The following is a 12,454-nucleotide window of genomic DNA, read 5'->3' as shown; positions in this document are numbered from 1 at the left end:
GCTTGTCCATCAATAAGACAATTAAAAAATACAAACACAAACAGTATTATCGGGGTATTCTGAATTTTATTTTGGTAGCATCCGTGAACCCCAAAAAACAAAAGCTGCAGCACAATTAATCCAATGATGTAAACAAAGGAAGAAAAATTAAAATGCACACACAAATAACTATCAAGCTCATTATTTTAGCTAATAAATATAAAAGTGATCATGATTCACTATAAAATATTGCTTCTATGGTCTATGATCCTTCCTAAACGCCATGTCTTGAGGAAAAGAGCAGTGGGTGAGCTGGTTATAGTGGTTAGCCCTCCAGGTTACAAGTTGTATCCCTGACACATGTTCAGAGAGTCTCTCAGCATCAGGTCACGCAGGCGCCACAGTGCATCTGCCATAGTGGTGTGAGCTCCTTTGCTCTTCAGCCAGTGTGCCGGCAGCCGGCTCTCCTGCTCTTTGGTCAGGTAAGCATCACGCCTTTGAGCTGTGATGGAAACACAGTAACAGCAAACATTTTTACATCCACACACGTCTTGGCAAAAAAAGCAGCCTCTAATATGGTGAATATAGCATTTATAACCAAACGTTAAAAGGTAGTAAGGTCATTTATGTGGGGACAATCATGAGAAACACACACACACACACCTTTGAGCGTTTGGTCCCACTTGCTGACGGTCGCAGACTCCGAATTCAAACCCTCAATGTACTTCAGGTAGGCCTCTGAGTGGAGCACTCTCTGGGTCTTTGGTGGTGGAGCCACAAACATGGGGGTGGTGGGCTGCAGGTGTGATGGCGGGCCCTGTCCTGGATATGGTGGAGGAGCGTGTGGTCCTGCACCGAACATCCCAGGCTAAAATCAAACAACGACAATATACTATTTAGCATGTGGACAATATGTGGATGACTGAAAATAACGTGCTATATATTTCCTGGCCTGGCGCTCACCTGAAAGTTTCCTTGTGCAGGACTTCCTGGCATACCATTCATACCAGGACCCATCATACCTGTGAAATGACAGTATTAGTTTCTGTGTATATAGTAATTGTTGTAACTCATGCTAGTTTGCGATATGTTAAGACCTTCAGCAATGCTTTACAATGGCTTGTGAAAATGTTAGGTTTTTGAACATCAGTTGAATGTTAGTAGCTTGGTTTGCTTTCACATGCATGATATCTGCAAATGTGTAAGTGATTCCTGTATATTTTACATGTGAGCACAAAGAGAGGCGTTGTTGGAGACCAGAGAGCTTTGACTGCTCAGTGAGTCGATCAGGCAGGGCAGCCTGTGGACCAGGTGAACCCCTCCGGCAGGAGAGACACGCCTGAATGTGACTGAGCAGGTGTGACTGGGCCCTTACCCTGATGAGGCATGCCAGGGTACCCAGGTATACCTTGCTGGAGATGGTGATGAGGCAGGAGGCCCCCCCCTGCTTGGTGAGGTAGCATTGGGGCCACACTCAACAAGCCCTCATGGGGGCTCTGCATGTAAGGTGGGCCGTAAGCTCCCATCATGCCTTGGGAGACAGGGCAAGGAGAGGACAACAACATATCCATGCATAAGTGTCATGCAGCTGACTCTATAATAACATGCACTATTACTACACACTGTGGCCCCTTTCACACATGCACCTGAAGCCACAACAAATGCTCTGGACATTTTCTGTGATTACTCAGGACTGGCTAGATATTGACTAATGTGTGACTACAACTCCAGTGGGAACAGAGTTCTAGTTACATCTTGCAAGCTTTTACACGATATCCCTGTATTAAGTTTGCAAGATGTTAGAATTTTCTTCAAATAAATCACCTGGGTCGACTCTTATAATGACCTTCTATGATATACATACAATGCATCTCTCCATTGTTGTCCAGCTGTGCTGCAGTGTCACATGAGACTCGACCCTGACTTGTGCTGTATTAGAGGCCAGTATGTGGATCACCAAACCTGCTGCTGACCCGAATAAGCGGACCTAATGATGTTAAAGGTTCAGTGTGTGAAAGGGGCAGACGATACAAACGAGTCCCGGAATGTTAGAAGGCGAAACAAGAATGAAAGTTAAATGAAAATTTTAAATAAAAAATAAAAAATCATGCAGTATGTCATGCACTTTCAGGTAGTGATAATAAAAACACAACGTGAAACAGCAGTAAAAGAAGAATACTGCTGGTTTATGAATGTAGTTTTGAGATAAATGTGTTTCAAACGGTCAGAAAAGGTAATTCATTACGGTGTTTAACAGTCCGGCCTCATTTCCCTGCTGCCTTGTAGTCAAACATTCGTGCTGCCTCTGAGAGGGGTTACCTGACACAGGTGTCATGTTCTGGTTTATCATTCCCATAGTGCTAGGCGAAGGAACCACCCCCATCAGTGCCCCTAACGGGGTACCTGCTCGAGGGGACGCTTGCTTCTGCGGTGGTCTGTCACGATCTTGTTGATCCACAATTTTGGCTGCGCGTTCTGAAACAAACAAATAACTCCTGTCATGACTTGAGCTCACATCGGAGAACTTTCACACCCACAAACTGCTTCTTCTCACCTTCATACTCTGCCTTTTTTCCAGCCTCCAGGTTCCTCCACTCGGTTCCCACGAGTCGACTCAGCTCCCCGAAGGAGAAGTCCGGATGTCGAGCTTTGATGATTGATCGCATTTCACTGCTGAACAAGATATAGCCACTCATGTTGATCTTCCTCTTGGCCCCTTCCTTCTTAGACAGGCCCTTCACTTTAGGAGTGGACTTTGTGGAAAAACAAAGATAAGAGGTTGTCTTGATTTCATTATTAGTACCACAGGTTTGAAGTCTTTGGACATAAGATTTGCACTCCTTGGGTTAAGGTTGTTGGAGGTGTGTGGGTACCTGAGGAGTGTATGACATGGTGTCTATATCGCTTGCAACAGGGGTTTGCATCTGAGGCATAGATGGCGTCTGTGGAGCTTCCTCATCGTCGTCCATATCTTCCATATCATCATCTGCATCCTCGATATCTACCAGTTTAAGCTCAAGCTCATTGATCTTCTTGTCCAAAAAGGGTGATGCTTCCTTCTGCGGCACTATCACTTTCCTATTACCAGCGCGAGAGAAAAACACAAATTCAAACCGGGCGAGAAACCGCCTTGAATAAGAAACGGCGCTCGGCTCGACAGACCAACCTGAAATAGTAGATCTCTTCCTCCACGACTTTGGCAGAGTATGAGAAACGTTTCAGACCCTTGAACTTTTTCATCTGCTTCTCTGTGTCAATGTAGCGGCTCTCACACAGCATGACATCGTCTTCTGAGACCTCAGTAGGTCTGCATGTCAGGTAGTCCTTAAAGGAGGACACCACACATTTGCCTGGAGGGCAGACGGTTAGGATATTATTTATTGATAACATTGGCACAAAGCAAAACATAAACATGGAAAGAAAATGTAGGCATGATGTCAATTTAAAGCAAAAGGCAGGTTAATAGTATTTTGACATTTTCTGTTGGAGAGTTACTGTAACTGTACAAGTGAGTCAATGCTCTTATTTAACCGACTGCTGGTTATCTTAGCATTTCCCCCCCACAATGTTGAACTCTTCATTAAGTGCATTAACTATAATGTGTGAGCACTAGTTATCAAAGGCGTACCTATGACACAGGTAATGGGCAGGGTCTCCTCCAGATGGCTCAGGAACACTTCTCTCTTGTAGAACATCTTCGTAGGTTCGTGCTCCGTTTCCTCAGGATGAATGAAGATGGGCCCAAAGAAGAAAGTAGTTCCATTCTGCACCCACAGCTTCTCTATCCTGCAGCACAATGGAGATCATGTTATCAATAGTTAATAACTCAATAATAACTCACAAGATAGGCCTTCTAACACTAGGGAGGGACAATATACGTTCACCCACCTGGCAATCCGGGGCTTTGACAGACCATGTGACTGGATGGTGACACAGTCTCCCACTTTAAACCACATGTTGTTGTAGTGGAGCTGTTCATAGTGCTGACAGCCGGGCTCGGCGCCGCTCATCTCCGTGGGGACATCCTCCTTCTCCTAAACAAATAAACATCGACACACAGACGACGCAGGTTGTTTCTTTATACAAGCAAACTTTTATACTCGGAGCCAATTACTACTCTGCTACAATGCTGTTGTCAAGACATGCCTGCGAGTTCAAGACATGAGTTCACGAGTCAGTGAGTCAGCTGGCTAACAGTGCTCTTGCTTGGCAAGGATATACTACTGTATTTTCATTTTCATTAGACCTGAACTGCAGCCTCATCCTTAACACTGAAGCTGACTGGAGTGTAAGTGTTTTGATCCTGCAGGCCTTTTGGGGCTGGGCCAATACTGTAGCTCAATACTGCAGTTTGGCATCTGCACCTATAATTTGTCTTTGGCTACATTAACACTTATAGATGGGTTTTAAAGGCACAACGGTTGTGTTTAAAAAATAAACCACGAGTGAATTTGTTTGAGTGCTATTTGGAAAGATACGAGGAAGATCTTGATTATCAAACAAGACCTGTTATTATGGAAAGTACAAGCTGCATTTGCTGTAACTAAGCAACCAACCGCAGAGCAGACGAATCTGCTTCCTGTTTACACTGGTATGCACATATCCAGTGTACCTGAATGGCCATGTGATGTGTATTTTCACATGGACACAGATTGTTTCTAAAACGCTGGTGTGCATGTGGAATGTTTTAAAATGCTGTTTGAATGAAGTCTTTGCTTCTATAATGACCCAGTTTCCATAAAAGTTAAATTAAAAAGGGCTCACACAGGGTCATAAGCAGCTATAAAGCCTTATGTAGAGCAAATTCCTCTTGTCAAGAAGATAAAGAAACACTCTGCATGTCTTAAGGTCTAAAATACATTTTAAAAATCCCAAAATATATAACAAAATATCCACTAGAAATGTGACATCTCACCTTGTCAATAAAACCACCACTGCCCGCGTATAAAATTGACAGTTTGTCGTTGTCGGGCTTGGCAAACATGGAGGCAACACGGACAACGGGCAACGGCACCTCCCGAGGGACCAGTTTCACGGAGCTCACAGGCATGGCCCAAATCTTGATCTTCTTGAAGGACTTGTTCCTGGCAGCGTAGCGGGATTCGCAGATGTAGACATCCTCGGGTCCGTAGCCCTCAGGCTGCATTTTGAAATAATCCTACACATACCAGAAAAAAAACAAACACGATTTGGTGAACAGATACTTGTGTTGAAACAAATCATTTTCCATATGCGATTAAGTTTCTGCGGAGGGTCTGACCTTGACAAACAGCACCATGCATTTCCCCAGAACTTTACTGAAAGACACTTTGTTATAGTAGTCGCTCTTGAAGACCTCCTTTTCCAGAAACTTGCGTGTTGCCAGGTGGAAGGTTTCACTTGGCCTGTAGAACCAGCAGCCATAGAGCCACTTCCCACCTTCACAGAGAAGCAATCAATCAATACAAGAAAACTGAAATGGGCAAAAATCTCAGCTTTAATTCAAACAAACATCTAAAAAGGCAGTTTATGGTTCAAGCCCAAACACAGCAATAAATAACGGGGGACAACTGATACTTGTGTGGTGCAACATATGCATCAGATTTGAAATGCCAACACCACAGAACCGTTGCTTGAAGCGACATTTCTGTATATTACTGATACCCCTTATCAAATGTATGATACCATGTGCATACTAATGTATGAATTGTGGCCAATTGATAATGACTTTTTTCTTACCTGCTTCATCCTCCCACAGGCGTTCAATACAGACGATGTGTGGCTTAAGTTTTGCCTCCGATGGCTCCACATAGACAAAATCCCCAACAGAGTAGGTGCAGTTCTCATAGCTGCACTCCTGACTGTACACGCGCTCTGACTCAGAGTCTGACTGCCATGCCTCTCCCGCTGAGTCCTCTGCTTTCTCGCCTGCTTTAGGTGAGAAATCCATGATTACAAATCAATACCACAGGAATGTTGTAACGCATTCTTCGTACATATTTATTATTCAACACGTGTTCACACACACACACACCTTTGTTTTCCTCCTCCTCTTCCTCCTTCTTGAGCTTATCCTCCTCAATCTCTTTGGGAATTTTCTCCCTCTTTTCCTGCTCCACGTCACTGTGCAGGTGTTTGGACGTGTAGTTGAGTGAAGCCGACAACAGAATCTCTCCATTCTTGCATAGCTCATCCCTGATCTTAATGAAAAACTGTTGTAGTTCCACTGCATCCTCAAATATCTCGGAGTCAGTCCTGCAAATGCAAAAAAAGGGTGCATTTTGTAAACACTTTTGGACACTATATCACCTGTTTGATATAAAATATTACGTTGTTTTAGCTGTAGGAAGTATGCAAGTCTGCAAGAATTAAATTATTGTCAAATCCTGAACAGTTTACAACATATTAGACACTTGTTCATAATTAAAAGTGTAAAAGGTAAATAAGCTAATAACGTGATAACCCTTTTCTATTTACATTTCAATGCAAGATAAACTATCTGATTGTTTTTTTTGTCCCTAGACTGAAGAGAGCAAACACTTGTACTGCCTTTATAAAAAGTTGACATACCTGTTTAGCCTCCTTGCCTTCTCCAGCACTTCAAACATGTGTTCCTGGAAGACGTCCAGTCTCCTGTAGCGTCCGCGGTCCACGTTGATCCTGATGATATCAAAGTTAAGTGGTGGTTTCTCAGGGGCGGCTGGATCCACAGGAGGGATCTCAGCCAGCGAGTCGCTGTAGCATCTGCCCTCTTCATCCTGGTGGCCCAGCACGGAGACGAACAGGTTCCTGACCAACTCTCGCACCAGATGTCCCACATTAGGAGGTCCGGAGTCCTCCCCACCCTCCTGCTGCTTGCGCGTCTCCAGCAGCACCCGGTGCAGCACGAGAGCATCCCGATAGATCAGGGACTCCGGCTCATTGTAAATACAGGCATTGTTGAACATGAGCACAAAGTCCTCCACCAGGGATTCAACGTCTTGGAAACGGCCACCCGCCATGTGGCTTCGAAGACGCTCCATATCGATGGGTCTCTTGATGGTAGCATAGTAGTCGGGCAACTCGGAACGAGATGGCAGGCGAAGGAAGATTGTGCTTAGGCGCCGACCTCGGCGGTCGGTGAAGTTTCGCACTGCATCGTAGAGCTCGTTTAACCTCTGCTGGAGAGGGGTGAGGTATTTGGACTTCTTTGGAGAAACACCAGTCTTTCCTACACAACAAAATACACTTAAGATTAGACGGAATAAAACCAAAATGAAAGCCAAGAAAGAGCAACACAAGGGCACTCAAACACGTACAGACCTCTGCTACCAAGTGTGAGGTAGAGTTGTTTCAAGTTCATTTTTATATCATAATAAAAATGACTAAAATCCTATGGCTGCTTCTTAGATTAGAAAATGAGGTGATTCTGTGGCATATTTTAGAAAAATGTCAATTGTATCTTATTTTTCATAAATCTACTAAAACATGCAAACACTGATATGATCAAACCTACTTAGTTTCAGTTTTGGCGACCCCACATCTTCTTCTTCAGGCAGAGCTCCCAACTCCTTACGCTTGTCCTTGAGAATCTTCTCCAGAATATCAGCATCGTTGTACACCTAGTTAACCAACACCCCCCCAAAAAATTGGTAGTGTGAGAAAAATATAGCTCATGCCAAGACTTTTTTGGAAAAGTATCAAAGATTAGCACTGCATATTTGACACAGTATGCACCGTCTACCTGAGATCCCTCCTCGTTGTAATGCCGGGCGTTCCGGAACATCAACTTCATTTCATCCATCAGAGTTTCCTCTGTCGTGTAGCGTTCGCTGCGGACGCTGTGCTCAATGGTCTTCAGGTCCATCGGTTCAAGGATGACTTTATAGTAGTCAGGGTAGTCCTTCTTGGATGGTTTGACCATAAACAGATCACAAAGACGGCGATTGGTGCCTGCCTCCTTAGCGTCAGTCACAGCAGCGTACAAGGCTTTCATTCGGTTCTTTTTGACATTTTTCTTGTGGCTTAAAAAGAATAAAAGTCAAACAGATTAAAAAAGGGCATAATGATTGCTGTATTTTGATTTGTTGTTGGCAAGCAAACTTCATATTCTTCATTTTAGAAAGAATTGGCAATGGAAACAAATCTGAAGGGAGAGGGAAAAACCAGCATACCTTTTCTTCTTGATGCTCCCTGCATCAGATGACAGTATGCTGTCTCCATCCTCATCATCTCTCCTCTGAAGCTCTCTCTTTTTCGCCTTTACCAACAGACACATGGATCTCAATGAACAATTACACTCACTGGGCTATTTCTGCAACGTGCTTCTTTGTGTCAATTTGTGGCTAATTTATTCAAATTTTTAACCTAACAAGAGTGAAGACATCTTCCAGCATAACTAAATTAAAAACAACAAAAAAAAATCGTACCTGCAAGATCTGCTGAAGCCTAAAGGCCCGTTTGTAGATGCTTGAGTTATGCATGTTGTAGCGCTTTGCATTTTCAAACATCAGAGTGAGGTCAGTCTCCATCTGCTCCACATTTTCATACTCGCAGTTTTTCATCTTTGCCCTTAAAAATGAGCAAACGGTTACCAACGACGTACTGGTAAATGGTACCACATTTTTTAATTGCACCACGAGGTCCAATTAAAAAATGTCAACAAATAAAACCCATCAATACATTTTTAACAATCTGTCATTCTGCCTCTTGACATGATATCTACTGAGTCATCATTCCTCACCGGATCTGCTGCAGAGCGATGGGTTGCTTGATCTGCTGGTAGTAGTCGGGATATTCCCTGCGAGAGGGAAGGTGCTGGAAAGGTTCAGAGAAGACCTGACCCTGGTTGTTCCTCGCCCCTCTCACAGCTTCATAAAGCTGGAATATCGGGTTGGTCATCTCCATGCTAGAACTCTGACTCTCAGCCTCCGACTCTACCTCATCGTAGCAGACAGAGCCTGCAAACATGGGGGTACTATTATATTTTCAACACAAACACAATATGGATTTTTCTGTCATCTCCAGACACTCACCAGAAAGTACAGGGTCGTCCTCGCTCTCTGAGCCATAGTGGAGAGCTACGCTTACGCCAGAAAGTCGATCCCCCTGGCCAGACCTGCGGTTTCTTAATAGTAACAGTAAAGAGACAAGACATTCACCATGTAGGTCTTTAAAAAAATAAGTTTTCCATTATGTAATAATTAGCTGATTGGTATTTAAGACAAAAATAATGCACTAAAAACGAAGCAATTGTCATTTAATACCTGATGCGAAGACTAGATTTAGTGGGTTCAGCGTGTTCAAGTTCAGTCTTCCGCTGGATGAAGACTTTCTTTATGGTGTTAGCATCCTATACAATACAAAAGCAAACAGTTGTTAATATTTGGGATGTTTATCCTATAAAAAATTTTTTTTTTTTAAATCAAGAAAATAGTTTACCTTAAAAACCTGAGATCCTGGTTCATTGTAGGTTTTGGCATTTTTAGTCATGAGGTCAACATCCTTGGCCATTGCATTGACACTTTTATAGAATCCAATCTATGCAAATCATATAAATTAGTTATGGCTGTAATAAAACATGAAATTCTGAGGTCTGTGATATTCGACAACAAAGCATTCAGTAACTACCTGTATTCTTTGAGCGATCGCTCTCAGATCTATCGGCTCCTTTATAATGGCATAGTAGTCTGGGTAATGCTAGGAAAGACACACGGAACTGTAAATCTCAAGAATTAACTATTTCAGGGTGACCATTTATCTCAAGACTCAACGACTTACCACTTTGGAAGGCAATTTCTGGAACAGTTCACTGACCAGACGCCCTGAGGGATCGGCGTGCGACACTATAGCCTCCAAGAGTTGTTCAAACACTTCCTTCAAATTGCCAGTTGATGTCTAAAATATAAATATGCATAAGTTAGTCATTTATACTTACAACAAACACAAAAATACAGGAAACACATTAATCTTCTCATTACAAACACAAAATTCCATGAAACACATGAACTCGTATAACAAACACACCTCCAACATTTAAAAAACATTGAAAGCGTTTCATTTTTAATGATTTTACACACTTATAGGTAAGCTTATAAGTGACAGTAGAAGCAGGTAAAGCAACTCAACAATACACATAAAGAGGAAAAGAACAGACCTCATCTTCAGTTGACATTCCTGGGTTATCCATTATATCATCACCATCTTCGTCCTCCTCATCTCCTTCCCCGGGTTGCACAAACTCATTCCTTGATTGCAGATATACCTCCCACAGCTTGCGTGCAGCTTGATACTCCTCCGTGTCACTCTGGGTTGTTGAATATGAAAAGGAATATAGAGTTTTGAAAATATGGCGTAACAGAATAATTGCCCTATTATTACACAATATTACAGTGACAAATTACAGTACTAATTTTCTCCCTACCTTGTAGAAGGATTTGGCATTGTTGAACATGAGCTGGAAATCTGCAGTAAGCTGCTCCACCTCATTATAATCTTCTGACTTCAGTTTATACTGAATTTTTGTCATATCAATTGGTTGGGACACCGCTTCATAATAATCGGGCTGATTCCTGAAAAAGAACAAGAGCAATCAGGCTTCACTGTAATCTCCGTATGTCTGGGACCCACCCACCAGTCAGACTGTCAAATCTCTATATTACATGAACAGTGTACGATGGTTGATTTACATGATAACATGATGGCAAGTCGTATCTTGAGCGGGTTACCTTCTCTTTGGTACTCTTAGGAACACTTCACAAAGTTGCCTCCCTTGGTCATCCTTGTAGTCCCTGACAGCATTGAAGAGCTCATGACATACAGCAATCTGGAGGGAACAAGTAATCAAACGGCTCACTGAGAAGTTTAAGAGAAGACGCCACATGATGTCAAATAGTAGCAGCGATAGTAGTATGAATGAAATGCACACTTACCGTATCTACGGGAGGAACATTGGAGACTCTTCTCCTTTTTCTGCCACTTCCAGGTGTGGAGGAGGATGCATCGTCGAGGTCACCCCCTCCGCTGACGCTGCTCGAGGGCGAAGTGGCTCTCCTCCTCTTGGAGGTCGCTGACATCGTTTGGCTGGTTTAACGACAGGCTAGCCCGCTAGCTACAAAACAAAAAAGGCGTTAATGTGGAATTCGTTCCGATTGATACGCGATTGATTCAAATGAATATGAACTCTGGTTGCTCATCTCGCTATTCACAGCACGGCAAAACCAAAACAAGAGCGAACTCAACCGGTTGTTAGCGTTAGCACCGCTTGGATGTATGAAACAAAGCAAAGGGACGAGCGGCTGTTAGCATGTTATCCTTTCTTTCTTGCCGCGTTCCCAACAACTAAGCCACGCTAAATATTCTTAAGTTATCAGAAAACACAAGCAAACTGGGGAAAATAAACAAATAATTGATTTTCCTATTGCAACGCTTACCCAAAACTTAGCTAAATTTGCTGTAGTTCCCTGAGCAAAATAATGTGTAACGGCTAGCTAGCTAGCTACCGTTGTTTGAAAACTTCTGCTGCCCGGAAGTCGAGGTTGTTTTTGCGTTTGCGGAAGGAAAGCGCCACACGGAACAGTGCTGCCCCCTTCAGAGTAGGAGTGGTAATGCACCCAATAGTCCCAATCACATACAGTAGAGATGCAATACAACTATATACACAACAAACAAGAGAAAGAGGTACATGTTTTACATCTTAGTATGGTCTACAATATAATATAAAATAATACAAATACAATGTGTAAAATAAGTCTTTAATAGAGTTTTTAACGAGGACATGTCAAATTAATGAAAGTAATATCGTCTATTCACTGTTGCAGCTTGACATGTTCAAAAACATATTTGATTGTACAGGTTTATAGTTAGAAGTCTGAAGCTGGGGGAGTTAATACTTGTTAAAAAAACGTTTTTACATTTTTAACAAAAACCCATCTGGGTCAGTGTGTGCAAATGACGCCAGAGTATAGCTGTTGTGCTTCACTTTCAGATAATGATATTTTTTATTTCTGCAAATGGGAGGATTTTTTTTAAAGCTTTGACCGTTGTCCAAAACGAATGATCAGCTACGTTACCAGCATGCATGCAGGTTACATAGAGGTTATAATAAAGTTATTGTTTCGTGGACAATCATTTAAAAATGTAGGCAAACTATCGGGAACACCTTGCGTTGCTTCACAAATATCTCAGCAATAAAACATTTTTCTCTTTGAACCGATTGTTAAACTTCTCATATGGTGGGCCCTTTGACCTGGGACAGCCAAAGTCCATGTGGTATTTGGGAAGGGTGAGTGTGAAGCAGGGCGTTTCCTCAAGATTAGTGGCAGAATTTTAATTACAAGTGTACATTAGGTCTATTGATTTAAAACACACTATACTCCTCTTTTATTCCATTTTCAGTATGAATCTACTTGCTTTTTTTTTACACAGGCCGCTTGGCTTGTACTTTATCATAAGGCGGTATTTATCTTAAGGCGGTATTTATGATAGGCGGTTATGCCTGTTTTGCAAAGCCTCTCAA

The 12,454-nt window shown here is 42.5% G+C and overlaps 1 protein-coding gene across 4 annotated transcripts; it reads right to left on the bottom strand.

Moving 5' to 3' along the window:
• Positions 1–46: 46 nt before the first annotated feature.
• pbrm1l (polybromo 1, like) lies at positions 47–11,473 on the bottom strand. Of its 4 annotated transcripts, none has more exons than XM_084020980.1 (30): positions 11,370–11,473; positions 10,869–11,047; positions 10,665–10,762; positions 10,361–10,508; positions 10,094–10,243; positions 9,718–9,834; positions 9,568–9,636; positions 9,379–9,477; positions 9,204–9,289; positions 8,973–9,064; positions 8,681–8,897; positions 8,367–8,508; positions 8,112–8,197; positions 7,682–7,961; positions 7,454–7,559; positions 6,529–7,168; positions 5,993–6,213; positions 5,698–5,889; positions 5,240–5,397; positions 4,895–5,137; positions 3,868–4,013; positions 3,608–3,765; positions 3,146–3,329; positions 2,853–3,057; positions 2,534–2,732; positions 2,299–2,454; positions 1,355–1,510; positions 943–1,001; positions 643–847; positions 47–481 (listed from the first exon to the last, which is right to left on the bottom strand). In XM_084020980.1, exons 2-30 carry the CDS (start codon positions 11,010–11,012, stop codon positions 318–320), a joined length of 4,920 nt encoding a protein of 1,639 aa, XP_083877106.1. In that variant the 5' UTR covers positions 11,013–11,047; positions 11,370–11,473; the 3' UTR covers positions 47–317. The 4 variants fall into 4 exon arrangements, with proteins under 4 accessions (XP_083877106.1, XP_083877108.1, XP_083877107.1 ...); XM_084020982.1 differs by having other exon boundaries at positions 1,388–1,510; XM_084020981.1 differs by having other exon boundaries at positions 5,698–5,886.
• Positions 11,474–12,454: the final 981 nt, after the last annotated feature.

Source organism: Eutrigla gurnardus (genome assembly GCF_963514095.1).
Source record: "Eutrigla gurnardus genome assembly, chromosome: 2".
Taxonomy (NCBI): Eukaryota; Metazoa; Chordata; class Actinopteri; order Perciformes; family Triglidae; genus Eutrigla; species Eutrigla gurnardus.
The sequence above is the reverse complement of the archived record's forward strand: the minus strand, read 5'-3'. Positions and strand labels throughout refer to the sequence as shown.

Excerpts from the sequence above, each read along its gene's own strand:
- pbrm1l (XM_084020980.1), bottom strand. The coding sequence starts at position 11,012 with ATGTCAGCGACCTCCAAGAGGAGGAGAGCCACTTCGCCCTCGAGCAGC. Across the intron at positions 10,763-10,868 it reads ATGTTCCTCCCGTAGATACG|ATTGCTGTATGTCATGAGCT; the intron begins GTAAGTGTGCAT and ends TGTTCCCTCCAG. Across the intron at positions 1,511-2,298 it reads GAACATGACACCTGTGTCAG|GCATGATGGGAGCTTACGGC; the intron begins GTAACCCCTCTC and ends CTGTCTCCCAAG.